The sequence below is a fragment of the Trichosurus vulpecula genome, chromosome 2 (assembly GCF_011100635.1).
Source record: "Trichosurus vulpecula isolate mTriVul1 chromosome 2, mTriVul1.pri, whole genome shotgun sequence".
NCBI lineage: Eukaryota > Metazoa > Chordata > Mammalia > Diprotodontia > Phalangeridae > Trichosurus > Trichosurus vulpecula.
Window position 1 is genome coordinate 58,836,244 of NC_050574.1, and position 13,416 is coordinate 58,849,659.

General features: G+C 43.2%; 1 protein-coding gene across 2 annotated transcripts in view; it reads left to right on the forward strand.

Annotated features, from left to right (window-relative positions):
* The window catches only part of CLIC4 (chloride intracellular channel 4), a 90,028-nt gene that overhangs the window by 42,290 nt on the left and 34,322 nt on the right, over positions 1-13,416 (forward strand). For both annotated transcript variants that reach the window (XM_036744408.1, XM_036744409.1), the window contains exon 2: positions 10,918-11,027. In XM_036744408.1, coding sequence (XP_036600303.1) covers positions 10,918-11,027 — 110 coding nt within the window. The remainder of the gene's footprint in view (positions 1-10,917; positions 11,028-13,416) is intronic.

Here is a 13,416-nt window from a genome sequence, read left to right on the forward strand (position 1 = left end):
TTTTTTCATTCTTTTGACTTAAAAAAAATCTTATCTTGAAATCTCATGGAGTCATTAGCTTCTACTTGCCCAATTCTAATTTTTAAGAAATTATTTTCTTCAGCGAAATTTTGTACTTCTTTTTCCATTTGGTCTATTCTACTTCTTAAGGAGTACTTTTGCTTTAGTGAATTTTTGTGCTTCTTTTACCATTAGACCAATTCTGTCTTTTAAGGTGTTATTTTCTTTAGTATTTTGTTGTGGTGCTTTTACCAAGCTGTTGACTCTCTTTTCATAATTTTCTTGCATCACTCTCATTTATTTTCCCAATTATTCCTCTACCACTCTTTATCTCTTTCTTGAACTCTTCCAGGTGTTCTTGTTGGGCTTGGTTCCCATTAGCCTTTTTCTCTGAGGCTTTGCTTATAGCTGTTTTCATGGTGATGTCTTCTGAATTCACGTCTTGGTCTTCTCTGCCATCATAGTAACTTTTTATGGTCAGATTCTTTTATTGTTATATGTACATTTTTTCAAGCCTATTTTTTTTTTAACTTTCAACTTTATGTTAAAGTTGGGCTTTGGTCACCTGGGGCGGGGGGTGGGGAGACACTGTCCCAGTCTTCAGGCTTTTTTGTGTGCTAATGTTTTTACAACTAGTTCTGAGTATCTGAAAGTTTCCAGTGTTTCCAAGGTGGTATGATCCAAGGAGAGGTGTGGTCACTGCTCTCCTGGTCTGTGCTCTGATCTCTACTTAAGAAGGGTCCCTGCTCCCTGCAGCCCCAAGTTGCTAGCATTTCTCTTGGCCCTGGAACTGTGATCAGGTCCCCTGTTCTCCTGAAGGAAAAGAGAGCTTGGTAAAAGAGGTACAAAACCTCACCAAAGAAAATAACTACATGAAAATTAGAACTGGCTAAATGGAAGATAATGACTCCACAGGACATTAGGAAATAATAAAATCAAAAGACTGAAAAATAGAAGAAAATGTGCAATATCTCATAGGAAAGACAATTGAATTAGGAAACAGATTGAGGAGGAATAATTTAAGAATCACTGGAGAGCCTACATGTCAATTTCAGGAAATCCTAAAAGAAAACTATCCTGATACTTTAGAACCAAAGGGCAAACTAGAAATGGAAAGAACTCATTGGTCACCTTCTGGAAAAAAAAAAAAACTCTAAAATGAGAAGTCTAAGGAATATCATAGCCAATATCCAGAGCCCCCAGGTGAAGGAAAAAATACTGCAAATAGCCAGAAAGAAAGAATCCAGGTACCACAGAATCCCTGTCAGGACCACACAAGATTTATCAGCTACCATTATGTAGAAGCTGAGGGCTTGGAAGGTATTTCAGAATTTAAAGGATCTAGGCTTAGATCTAAGAAATACTAGTTGCTTATGGGTAGGCCAGGTCTATATCATAAAAAAACGACAATCCTACCTATATTAATTTACTTATTCAGTGCCCTCCCAATCAACTACCAAAGAATTACTTTATAGAGCCAGAAAAAATACCAAAATTCATCTGGAGGAACAAAAGTTCAAGAATATTAATGAAAAAAAGTGGGAAGGAAGGGTACCAGATCTCAAATCATACTATAATACTACAATGCTGTAATCATCAAAACGTTTTAGTACTGTGTAAGAAAGAGAGAGGTTGATTAGTAGAACAGATTAGGTATGCAATATATAGAAGCAAATGAGCATAGCATCCTTGTGGAAAGAATTCATAACCAACCAAGAGAAAAACATTCACAGGAGACAAAATTAATTATTTCGATTACATAAAATTAAAAAAAATTTGCACAAACAAAACCAATACATCTAAAATTAGAAGAAAATCAGGAATAGCAGATAGAAACATATAAGACACATTTGTTACCAACTACATTGCAACTCCAGAACTGGACTGGATTTATATCAAAAACAGTTGTAAATTAATGGATTGAATTAGCCATATGACTGCTTTAACATGGGCAAGTTCTCCTACATTGTTGGGAGAACTGAAGCTTTCTGAAGGCCTTATTCCTCCAGGTCACCTAGGGGCTCCTGTCCTGTGTCTGACAAGAATATTGCTGCCCTTTCCCTTTTGTCTGGTCTACCTCCACATCATTCCCAGACAAGTCTCCTTGTTTAGAAGAGAAGAAGGAATTTGTGGCTCTGGCCCTTTGCAGTTGGCACAGTGGTTTCATCCCAGCCCTGTGGGGAAGGGAGCCAGAGAGAGGAGGAGGGAGCGGTGTTTATTGAGTGGCTCACCCTGGACTTGCACTTAGTCTACGTGTCAGTTCCTCTTTCCTTCTTTCCCTGGTAGGCAGTGAGGTGGGGTGGAGAGTGTGCTGGACTTGGCATCAGGAGACCTGGGTTAGAATCCTGGCTCAGACCCTTCCTAGCTCTGTGGCTTCACTAATTTGAGCCTTAGTTTCCTCATTCTTCAAAATGGGGGTGACAGACTGCTCCTAAATGCCCAACCTCACAGAGTCATGGTGAGGAAAGCACTTTAGAATCTTTAAAGCATTAATGAAATGGGAAAGAGTATCATCATTGCACACATTCCGTAGCAAGGGAGAGCCTGGGGCGTCTTGTTGTGGACTGAGATACAAGAAACTGATAGGACAGGGATATCTTTCTGCTAAGTTGAGAACTTTTTTAGACAAAAAGTTGTTAGCTCATTTTCTCTTGGTGAGAAATACAGTAAAAACAGTGATGCTGTGTGGTCATGTGGTAGTGATGGTGAGGGGTGTGTGTGTGTGTGTGTGTGTGTGTGTGTGTGTGTGTAGAAGTCTGGATTGTCAGGAGCAGAACTGGGAGAGGAGAGAGGGGAGAGAGGAGTGAACATGGCTGGCCTCAGCACTTCCTCAAAATGGTGGTTCCATTAGGAGCTTATCAATGAGAGGATGGGGCCTCCAGGGTGGAGAGATCTTCCAAGATGAGAAGGCAGCTGAGCATGATGGGAGGGTATTGCTGTAGTCTAAGCAAGAGATGAAGACCTGTGCAAGGGTGATGGCTTTGGGAATGGAGGAAAGGAAACATGCCAGAGAAATATTGTGAAGATCAAAATGACAAAACTTGGCAACAGATTGGACATATAGGATGAGTGAGAATGAGGGAGCAAGAGTGAGTGACTCTTAGGTTGTGGGCCTGGGTGACTGGGAGGAGCCGGTGGTGCTCTCAAAATTGCAAAGAAGGTAGGGTTTAGGAGCATGGTTGGGGAGAAGGAAGTGAGTTCTGTTTTGGACGTGATGAGTTTGAGATGACTGTTGACTGACTAAATGTAATTAATTATGGAACTATGTGCCATTGGTATTGCCTATGGCTAGTATGATTCATAGGCTGTTCCAACTGACAAATGAATTGTGTTCTTACAGTTCCTTTGTAAGTTAGGTGTTTGGAATGCTGAACACATTTCTATAAACAACATTCTAAATGGTGGCTGGGTTCCCAGCCTAGCCTACAAAGGCTAGTTTATAAGCCATAATGGAGCCCAGATAACACTGTATATTTGCTATTTGGAGGGGAATAACCTGGTAGAGAACAATACAGTGGAAGCTACCCTTTCCTTTTAAACACATAAAGCACATTCCCCTCTCCTAAAACCATTTTCCAGTGGCCTTTCATCATATGGTGGTAACCACTGTCTCCACGGCTATGGCAGTAGAGTGCAGTGTTTGGCACTTCCTACCAGGTTGCTGAAGCATTGAGTGTGGACCCATGACTGTAATGGCAAGCAAGGTGGGACCATTTGCTATTTTTTCTTTTGGAGTCCTTCTCAGCACTGAAGCAATCAAGTACTTTGATTGAATCTTGCCTTTGTTTGAATCAAGAGTCTTTGACTGAATCAAGAGTCCTTGATTGGAAAGAGTATATATACTCTGAGGTTAGCATTTTGCTTTGGGGCTCACTCATTGGAAGAGTGTTTGTGTGATTTGGCCAGATGAGACTCTGGGTAGCTGTTAAGGAGCCCCCTGGCTTTGAAAACCCAGATGTTGGTGCTTCTCTCTCTCTGGTCACTATGTAGGTATTGCTGTGGTCAGACAGAAGCCTGTCTGTTGATCTGTTATTTTCTCTATAATTTCAGTTTGTGTCTGCTCTGAAGTTCATGGTGCTGACTTTTTCCCCTGAACTAAGTGAATGATATATATGTGTGTGTGTATGTATATATATGTATATGTGTATATATGGGCATATGTGCATATATAGGCATATGTGCATATATAGGTGTGTATGTTTAATTAAAGTAAGATTGTTAACCCCTTAGATTTACTTTCCTTTAGAAAAGCAGATCAAAGAACCTGTGCTGGTAGCCCTCCTGTGTGCTGGTGTTGTTGGCCTTACACCTCCACAGTAGCAGCAAGCATCATTATTGTTGCAATAAACAGACTGTATGTCTCTTCTTCTGAAGGCCAGCCTAACTCAGTTGGGAGAAGGCACAGTGGGGAAGTGTGCCCAGGTGTGTGACCTGGGCCAAGTCACCTTGTCTGGGTTGTGGTTTACTGTAAGATGGGGTGGGTGGGTGGGAGTGGAGCAAGTTTGGTAGAGAGCTCCACGGTCTCTTCCAATTCTTGTTCCTTTGATCCAAATCGTGGGTTGCTGTTGAGGTGAGAAGCAATGGTTGCTGGGTAAGCTGTGTTCCCTGTAGCCCAGGGAGAGAGAGAAAAGAAAAGGGGCTATGGAGGAAATTCCCATTGTATAGGAGACTTGTGTTCCTTTTGTAAGGGGGAGAAGTAGAAGCTGGGGTTTGGAAGGGAGTTCTGGTGGAGGTGAGCCCAAGCAAGCCTACCCAAGGGGTGGACATGGAAGCAGCCCCTGCTGGTAATTTGTTGTCCCTGAAATAGGGGGTATAGAAACAGGTGGCATTTTTTCTCTGACCTATCTCCTTTGCAGCTGGCCTTTGTTTTAATGGGTATAGCGTCTAGAAGGGGCCGCCTACATGAATAACTAAACCTAAGCTTATCCAGTTATCATGGGGAAATAGCTGCAAATTGCTGTTCCTAGTAAGAGCAGCAGTAACTCGCCACTCAGATTCTTAAATCCACTGGAGAACTGGAGCTGCAGTTTGTGCAGTGTAGCTCTTTACTGTGTTGGCTTGCTCATTGTCTCCCTCCTCTTGTCTTTGGTTTAATGCTCTTTTGATTAGACCTGCAAGACTCCAGGCAATAAGAGTATTTAAAATAAATTTTTTTTGCTTTTACACCATCTGTATTTCCCAACTTATCCCTCTCTCTTATCTCTCCCAGAGAGCCATCCCTTTTAACAAAAAAGAGAAAAGAAAACTGACCAACACATCAAGGAAGCTGGACATTTATCTGCAGTGTGCCACACACATGGTCCCCCCATCTTTGTCAAAAAGGGAGGGAAATGCCTTCTCATGCTTCTTTTTTGGGTCCAAACTTGGTTATTATAGTATTCAGTTTCAGTTATTTAAATAATGTCATTACCAGCCTCTGTTTGGTGCTGTACATCTCTGGCAAGGAGCCTGTTATTTTTATATTTTAAGCCTTGTTCCAGATATCCAAATCCCAGTCTCAGACATTATCTTCTTAAATAGTTTGTGTTCTTCTAATTCTTTCCTCCAGAGCTTTTATTTCATTTTTAATCCTTTAGTTGAGTTGCAGAATTTCCAAGGTCCCCCATCCCTGTCCCTGGACATGTTGGGAGATAGCAGTCTGATTTGCCTGTGCAGGTGCTAGCTTTGGTGGCTCCCTTTCCTTGTGCTTGTGAGCTTCTGGTTGACGTGTCGTGCGGTTCTGGGGTAAGAGAAGGTATTTATATATAGTCCTTGTGGAAAATTTGGTTTTTCCTTTCAGGCTGTCCTTGCAGTTGTTAAACATTCTTTCTCCTTCTCTTTGGGCTCTCTAGATTTGCAATACTTTTAAAAATGCTGATTAGGGTCTTCTTTGGTTTACTTATCTCTCCAACTTTAGTTCCTGAGTGGGCACTTTGTGCCAGCGTCAGGCTCTGTCACCTGATTTGTTTTCAGGTGGCCTGGCTGACTCTGCTTGGCCCTCGTGGGTCACCTGGGTTCCTCTGCTGACCTCCACCTTCTGGGTTCAGTTATTTTGGTATCTTTTTTTAAAAAATTTAAATTTATTTATTTAACATATTTAGTTTTCAGCATTGATTTTCACAAGACTTTGAATTACAAATTTTCTCCCCATTTCTACCTTCCCCCCGCACTCCAAGATGGCATATATTCTGGTTGCCCTGTTCCCCAGTCAGCCCTCCCCTCTATCACCCCACTCCCCTACCATCCCCTTTTCCCTTCCTTTCTTGTAGGGCAAGATAAATTTCTACTCCCCATTGCCTACGTCTCTTATTTTCTAGTTGCATGCAAAAACTTTTTTTTTTGTTTTTGAACATCTGTTTTTAAAACTTGGAGTTCCAAATTCTCTCCCCTCTTCCCTTCCCACCCACCCTCCCTAAGAAGTCAAGCAATTCAACATAGGCCACATGTGTATCATTATGTATAACCCTTCCACAATACTCATGTTGTGAAAGACTAACTATATTTTGCTCCTTCCCAACCCATCCCGCTTTATTGAATTTTCTCCCTTGACCCTGTCCCCTTTCGAAAGTGTTTGTTTTTGATTACCTCCACCCCCATCTGCCCTCCCCTCCATCATCCCCTGCTTTTTTTTTTTTTTATCATCCTCCCTCTTCTTTCCTGTGGGGTAAGATACCCAATTGGGTATGTATGGTATTCCCTCCTCAGGCCAAATCTGATGAGAGCAAGGTTCACTCATTCCCCCCTCACCTGCCCTCTCCCCTCCTCCCACAGAACTGCTTCCTCTTGCCACCTTTATGCGAGATAATCCACCCCATTCTGTCTCTCCCTATCTGCCTCTCTCAGTATGTTCCTCTCTCATCCCTTAATTTGATTTTATTTCTTTTTATCTTGCTATCTTTGAGGATAAGAGTGCTGGATCTTCAGGTTCTTTACAGCGTCTCAGGATAGAATGTTAGTGACCTTAAAGACCCTGGGTACGTGGGCTATCCAGGTCTGAGTGTTCCTATACTGGTCCCTGCCACTCTTCAGGGTTTCCAGGTCCTCATCCCTGTCCCTGGACATGTTGGGAGACAGCAGTCTGGTTTGCAAGCTTTGGTGGCTCCTTTCCCTAATACTTGTGAGTTTCTGGTTGATTTGTTGTACAGTTCTAGGGTAGAATAAGTCACTTATTGTAGTTTGTCATTGGATTTCTTTCTTTTTAATTTAAATTTTATTTATTTATTTATGTTACATTTTAAGTTCCAAACTGTCGCCCTCCCTCCTGCCCACCCCACCCACACTAGAGAAGGCCACCATTTGACACAGATTTATAAATATATACAAAACCAATACTACACGCACTTCTTTTTATCAGTTTTTTCTCTGGAGGTGTATAGCATCTTCCTTCACAGATCCTTTGTAGTTGGTTTGTTTATAATACTCAGTCATTCACAGTTATTCTTTGAATAGTATTGCTGTTACTACATACAACATTCTTTTGGTTCTGCTCATTTTACTTTTCATTATTTCATGTAAATCTTTCCATGTTTTTCTAAAATCAACCTTATAACACAGTAATATTCCATCACAGTTATATACCACAATGTGTTCCGCCATTCTCCAGTTGATGGGCATCCCCTCAGTTTCCAGTTCTTTGCCGTTATAAAGAGAACTGCTATAAATATTTTAGAACATATAGGTTCTTTTCCTTTTTTCTTGGTCATCTTGGGAAACAGAGCTGAGTGCTATTGCTAGGTCAGAGGGTATATACACAGTTATAGAACTCTTAGGTCGTATTTCCAGATTGCTCTTCAAAATGGTTGGATCAGTTCACAGTTCCACCAACAGCATATTAATGTCCCAATTTTTCCACATTCCCTCCACTTTGTCATTTTCCCCTTCTATCATTTTAGCCAATCTGATAGAGGTATGAGATGATATGTGTCAAAGTTGTTTTAATTTGCGTTTCCCTAATCAATAATGATTTAGAGGTTTTTTTTCATATGATCATATATAGTTTTGATTTCTTCATCAAAAAACCGCCTGTCCATATCCTTGGGAGTGACTGTCATTGGATTTCTTGATCATTATTTGACTGGGTACAGACTTCAGGGTTTTGCTGCATCAGGCTAATGGGAGCTGGGTGACTTCCATCCAGGCAGCAGTCTTGACTGGAAGTCCTGAACCAGCCATTCACTTCCCAGGCTGCTTTCCTCCTCTGTGGCCCTTGTTTTGGTCAGAACCAGTGTTGAAAACACCACCTGTGCCCCTAAGAGGTGCAGCTTTTCTCCAGAGACTTTGATTCATCCTTAGCAGTGAATTCGAGTATGCCTAAAGCATGTGGCTACACTGCAGGCAAACTTGTAAAAGCCATTTACTCCAAAGGGGTTAAGGGAGATGCAGTTACTGATTTATAAATACCCCACAGCCTTCATTTGCACATTCTTTACTGAGAGCAAAGAATCTGCTAAGGGACAGTTGTTTTCCCTCAACTCAACTTGGGGGAAATTTCCTGAAAATCACAGTGGATCAGGCTTCAGGAATTCTCCTGTTTGTGACTCAGTTGTGATGTGAAGTGACTGTTTTCATGGGGCTGCTGCTGAGCCACCACCATCACCACTACATTAGTGAGGTGGGTATGGAGCCCAGAGGAGTTTGGCAGTGGGAGAAAGCAGTTATCACAGTAGCTTTTCATCGTGTTTCCTCACACAAGGATTGATAATAGCACACATGTTATTGTGACAGTCCCCTCATATTTTTTATATTGAGAAGGCATCCGCTTCATTGGCATAGTACAAAGAATTCCAGGATTGCAGTTTGCAGACTGTGTTTAAACAGATTTAAATCCTGCCTCTGACACTTAATAGCTGTGTGACCAAAGTCACAACCTCTTTGCCTCTGTTTCCTTGCCTGAAGATGGGAATAAAATGAGGATAACAATACACTGCTAAAGGCCTGTCCCAAGTGGATTGTAAGCTCTGACCATTCCTACCGAATGGGAAAGTCTTCAAGTAGGGGCCTACTGGGGGACAGGACATTTGGCCCTGGATCAGCCTAGCTGAGTTGAGGAAGGCCCATCGTCAGGCAGGCTGCAGGATGGTGGAGCTTCCAGCTCCAGCGGCTCATACCTAGATCACCTACTGAGGCCTAGGGATGATGGAGCCGCCCAGATGATGGGAGAACCCTAGAAGCCAAGCCTTCCAGTAGAGGCATGATAATACTCCTCCCCGTAATGAGGAAGGTGCTTTATAAAATCTCGGCGCACAAATGAGTTCTTGTTTGCTATTATCTTAGCACAAGAAAAAAAGAATGGATAACTTAGTCTTTATAGGGTATGTGTAATTACATTGTTGCTTCATAAAACTTAAAAATACACTTCTTGCCCTTCAGATGATAAAAACCTTGCCCAAAGAGGCCAGACTTGGTTTTTAACACTCTCCTCTTTATTTACATGTCTCATCACTGGGGAACGGGAGGAATGGCCTGGAGCTCCCCACCCTTCCTTCCGCTTTGTCCCCTCTCTGTTTGCTACTGTTCCTTTAAGCTGGATAAACTTACTAAGAGGCAGCATGGTGTGGCATAATGGAGAGAGAGCTTGGCCGTGGAGTCAGGAAGAGGAAGGTTCCCGTGTGACCTGACACTTTATTGGTTCTGTGGCTCTGCAGAGGGCCCCTGGCACCTCTCTCAAACTGTAAGCTGCAAAGCAAACTGTGATCAGCGGTTGGTGGAGACAGCTCCCTACCTGGGCACCCTGGGGAGAGGAAATTGTAAATCACAGAACAGAATACCGTCACCTCTGTACTGTAGGCCTTTCCTTCTGGTTTCTTCTCCTTTTCCTTTCCTGTACACCACACACAAATTCGGTACAAGCAATCCTCCCTCTACTTCAAGGATGACAATGTCTTATAGTAAAAAAAACCCCAGTTGTCTACCGAATAAAGTTCTTATTTCATAGCCTGGTATTCAAGGCCTTTGTAAGTTGGGTCCACTTGGCCTTTTCATGTACTGGATTGGTGTGACGTTAAGAGTTTCGAACTTGAGCTAAGACCCAAGACGCAAGTTTTAATTCTCTGATTCTTAGTAGTTTCATGGCCCCGGGCAAGTCATTTAACCTCTTTAAAACTTTGGTTTATTTATCTGTAAAAAGGAGAGGGTTGGATTAGATGTTCCTGAGTGCCCCTTCTTTCTCTGAATCAGGGATTCTTCACCTTTTAGCAGTCCAGTGAACCCTGTGAACCCCATATCAGAATAATGTTTTTAATGCATAAAATAAAACACGTAGGATTCACAAAGAAAACCAATTCTATTGAAATACAGTGATCAAAATTTTTTCAAAAAACCAAACCAGTACGCAGACCCCAGACTAAGAAGCTAGCTCCACCTCTGCTTTTGTGATTGCTGAATATTTATCATTCCTTTTCATCTCCATGCCTTTGTTCATACTCCTCTTTCTGCCAGCCATGGAGGCCCTCTTCTCCTCAGACCCCACCCCTGACCATCTTTGTCTGTTGACATTACACCCATTTTCCGACTCAAATGTCACCATCTCCACAGAGCTTTTCCGTGCCTGCCCCGCCCACCTAAAACCTGGCAATACGTTTTCTGTCCTCTGACTCATATTCTCATGGCACACTGCATTGCATTTAAATGGTAATTATGTTCTCATTTGTGTTCTTTTTATCTGTACATACATTTTATTTCCCTCACTAGAGTAGAAGCTCCTTGAGGACAAGGGTATATTGCAGAGATAATCCTTGTTCACGTATAGGTTGGACCAGCTGCTGGCCCCTGAGAGTCCTCTGAATTCTGAGATTCTGGCTTTTATCTTTCTTAACACCTAGTGGAGTCTTGAATGCAGGGTCGACTCATAACAAGTTGAATTATCGTTGCTCTGAATGTCTTACATCCTTTCTCCTTAATCCTGTGTTGATTTTAACCTTGGTCTCTTGTGTTTTTCAGGCTGGCAGTGATGGTGAGAGCATAGGAAACTGTCCCTTCTCCCAGAGGCTCTTCATGATCCTTTGGCTCAAAGGAGTGGTATTCAGCGTCACAACAGTGGATCTGAAAAGGTAAGGAAGCTCAGCACTTCTCTTAAATAAACTCCTGCTCTCCCAAGTCATTTCACAAGCGTTGCTTGGTTCTTTCCCTCCTTTGTAAACATCACAGCAGGAAAGCTCTGTGTGGATTGGGGCCATTGGACATAATCCCGATTCAGTTTCTAGAATCTCCCCTCACCACTCTCTTGCTAGAAACTTCCTCCAGTTCTGCTGTAGTTTTATTGAGCAGCTCAGAGGTGCTGAGTTTTAGCTTGAAGATCATGCAGTCTTTTCAAGGATACTTTCCAAGGATAGCAGGGGACCCATAAGAAATTGGCTTTCTTGCCAGGCTGTCTGGACACTCCAGCAGTGGGTAGGAGCTTCTAGTACACTGCTGTTTTGTCCCCTGAGTTCCTTACCAAGGAATAGAGGCCATTCGATATAGTGGGGAAAGTCCTGGACATCTGGGGTCTCCTTTGTCCTGGTCCTGAGACTCATTGGCCCTCTGGGACTTTGGCCCCCTCAACAGGACCCACCTTTTTCATCTGCAAAATGAGAGGAAGGGCTTGAGGAATTTCTTGGGTGGATTCCATTTCTAAAATGTGCACATGGAGAAAATGAAGACTGCGTGGAGCTTAGCCAGAATTATCTGCCCTGGGACTTGAGAGAAGTTTGGCTTCTGTGTAATGTTCAAATAAGAATCCCTATCTGTGAGCTCACCATTCATGTAGAGGGAGCTATTTTTAGCCTCCTGGAAGGGTCTTGGTAGATGGTCAGGAGGCACGTGCAGTCCGTCGAACAGTGGGTCTGTTGTGCTTAGGGGCTTGTCCTGGTATGATCTCGTGGAGCAAACATGCTTGAGGTGGGAATTCAGTGGAAACCCAGAGTGGCTTCCCACTGGCCAAGATAACTGTCGCCATCAGGACTGCATTCATGTCAGCTAGCTTCTTGGAGAATGGTGAATGATGACAGCAGGAATGCACACAGAGTGTCTGTGACCGTTTGGGCATGTTCTTGTGAGGCCTCTCTGTGGCTTCAGTCCTTGCTGTAAGGACAGCGCTCTGTGAACCCTAACATGTTCCCAAAATGGACATTGTGGTTAGAGCTGTCCCAGGGCGGGGTATCTCATTTCCAACCATCCTGTGTCACCCAGAACCTTTGTTTATAAAGCTTCCTAGAATCAGGCTGTGCTGCCAATAGTGATCTTCCTTCCCTCATGTTTCACAGATGTGGAATTTTCTTTACAGCAGATAACTGAGGATGGGGCAGGGAATTTATTTTCATGGGAGTGACTTTAGTGGCTCAGTTGCCCTGACTTGCCTAATGCTCTTCCCTGATGCTGTTGTTGGGAGTCCTGCGAAGAAATCTCTTCTTGCTGTTACTCCTGCTTTCACAGGAAGGCAACTTGGGTTGTGGAAATGGAGAAGGACTCTGAGGGGCCTTTATGATAAAAAAAAACAGCTACAGAATGAGGAAGCATGGAGGCTGTGAGGTGCACCAGAGAAAACCCTCTGTAGAGCATCAGGGGCATGGCAAATGGCTCAGACTCAGAGAGCTTGTGAGGGTCCTGAAGCTGCCATTAGCTCAGTTTTACAGATAAGGAAAGTGGATCCTCCAGGGAAGGTGAAGTGCTTAGGCTAGGGTCACACAGATCTGAGCCTTGGCTCTGTGTGCTGGGGTCTGCGCCGCACAGCAGGTGGGAGAGCAAGCATTAACTACACCCTCCCAGAGGGGGATGACCTCACTCTGGAACTCTTGGAGGAACACAATCATGGATGTGGCCACCCTGCATTTGGAGTGAGTTTCCTACGAATTCAGATCTCTTCAGGGAGACCCCGGTTAGAACTGGATGGATCCCAGCCCCAAAAGGAAACGTCCCAGTACAGCTCCTAAGAGTAGACCCTGCCGCCAGGCACACGCCCTGACTGCAACTGAAAATACTTGGATTTTTCCTATCCCATTTTTGGCCTGGAGCAAATGAGTCGGCTGTACTCTGAATGAGTCGCTTTACTCTGTACAGTGCTCGATTGTGATACTTGCCCCAGGAATTCTAAAATGAGCTATGGAAATCCGCCGTTCCCAAAGGGACGTGGCCCGAGCTCGGGCAGTACTGGCTGTACTGGCCTTTGTTGTTCTCCATCCCTCAGGTATATTAGTTGGCATATTTGTGTGCCTAGGAACTTGCACAAACACTCCTAACACAAGAGAACACTGTACTGGGGGAAGGAGAGCTTTCTAGCATATTCCCCGCCGCTGCCCCTAATTCTCGGCTTTGGAAATTTTTCTTTTTCCCAATACACTCAAAGTAGCTCTTAAGTGCAATGTGATCTGTGCAGGAAAAGTGAGGATACAGCTAAAATCCACACACATTCTGCATTGCTTTTAAAATCCATATTCAGTGAAATTATTTAAGAGAAACAAA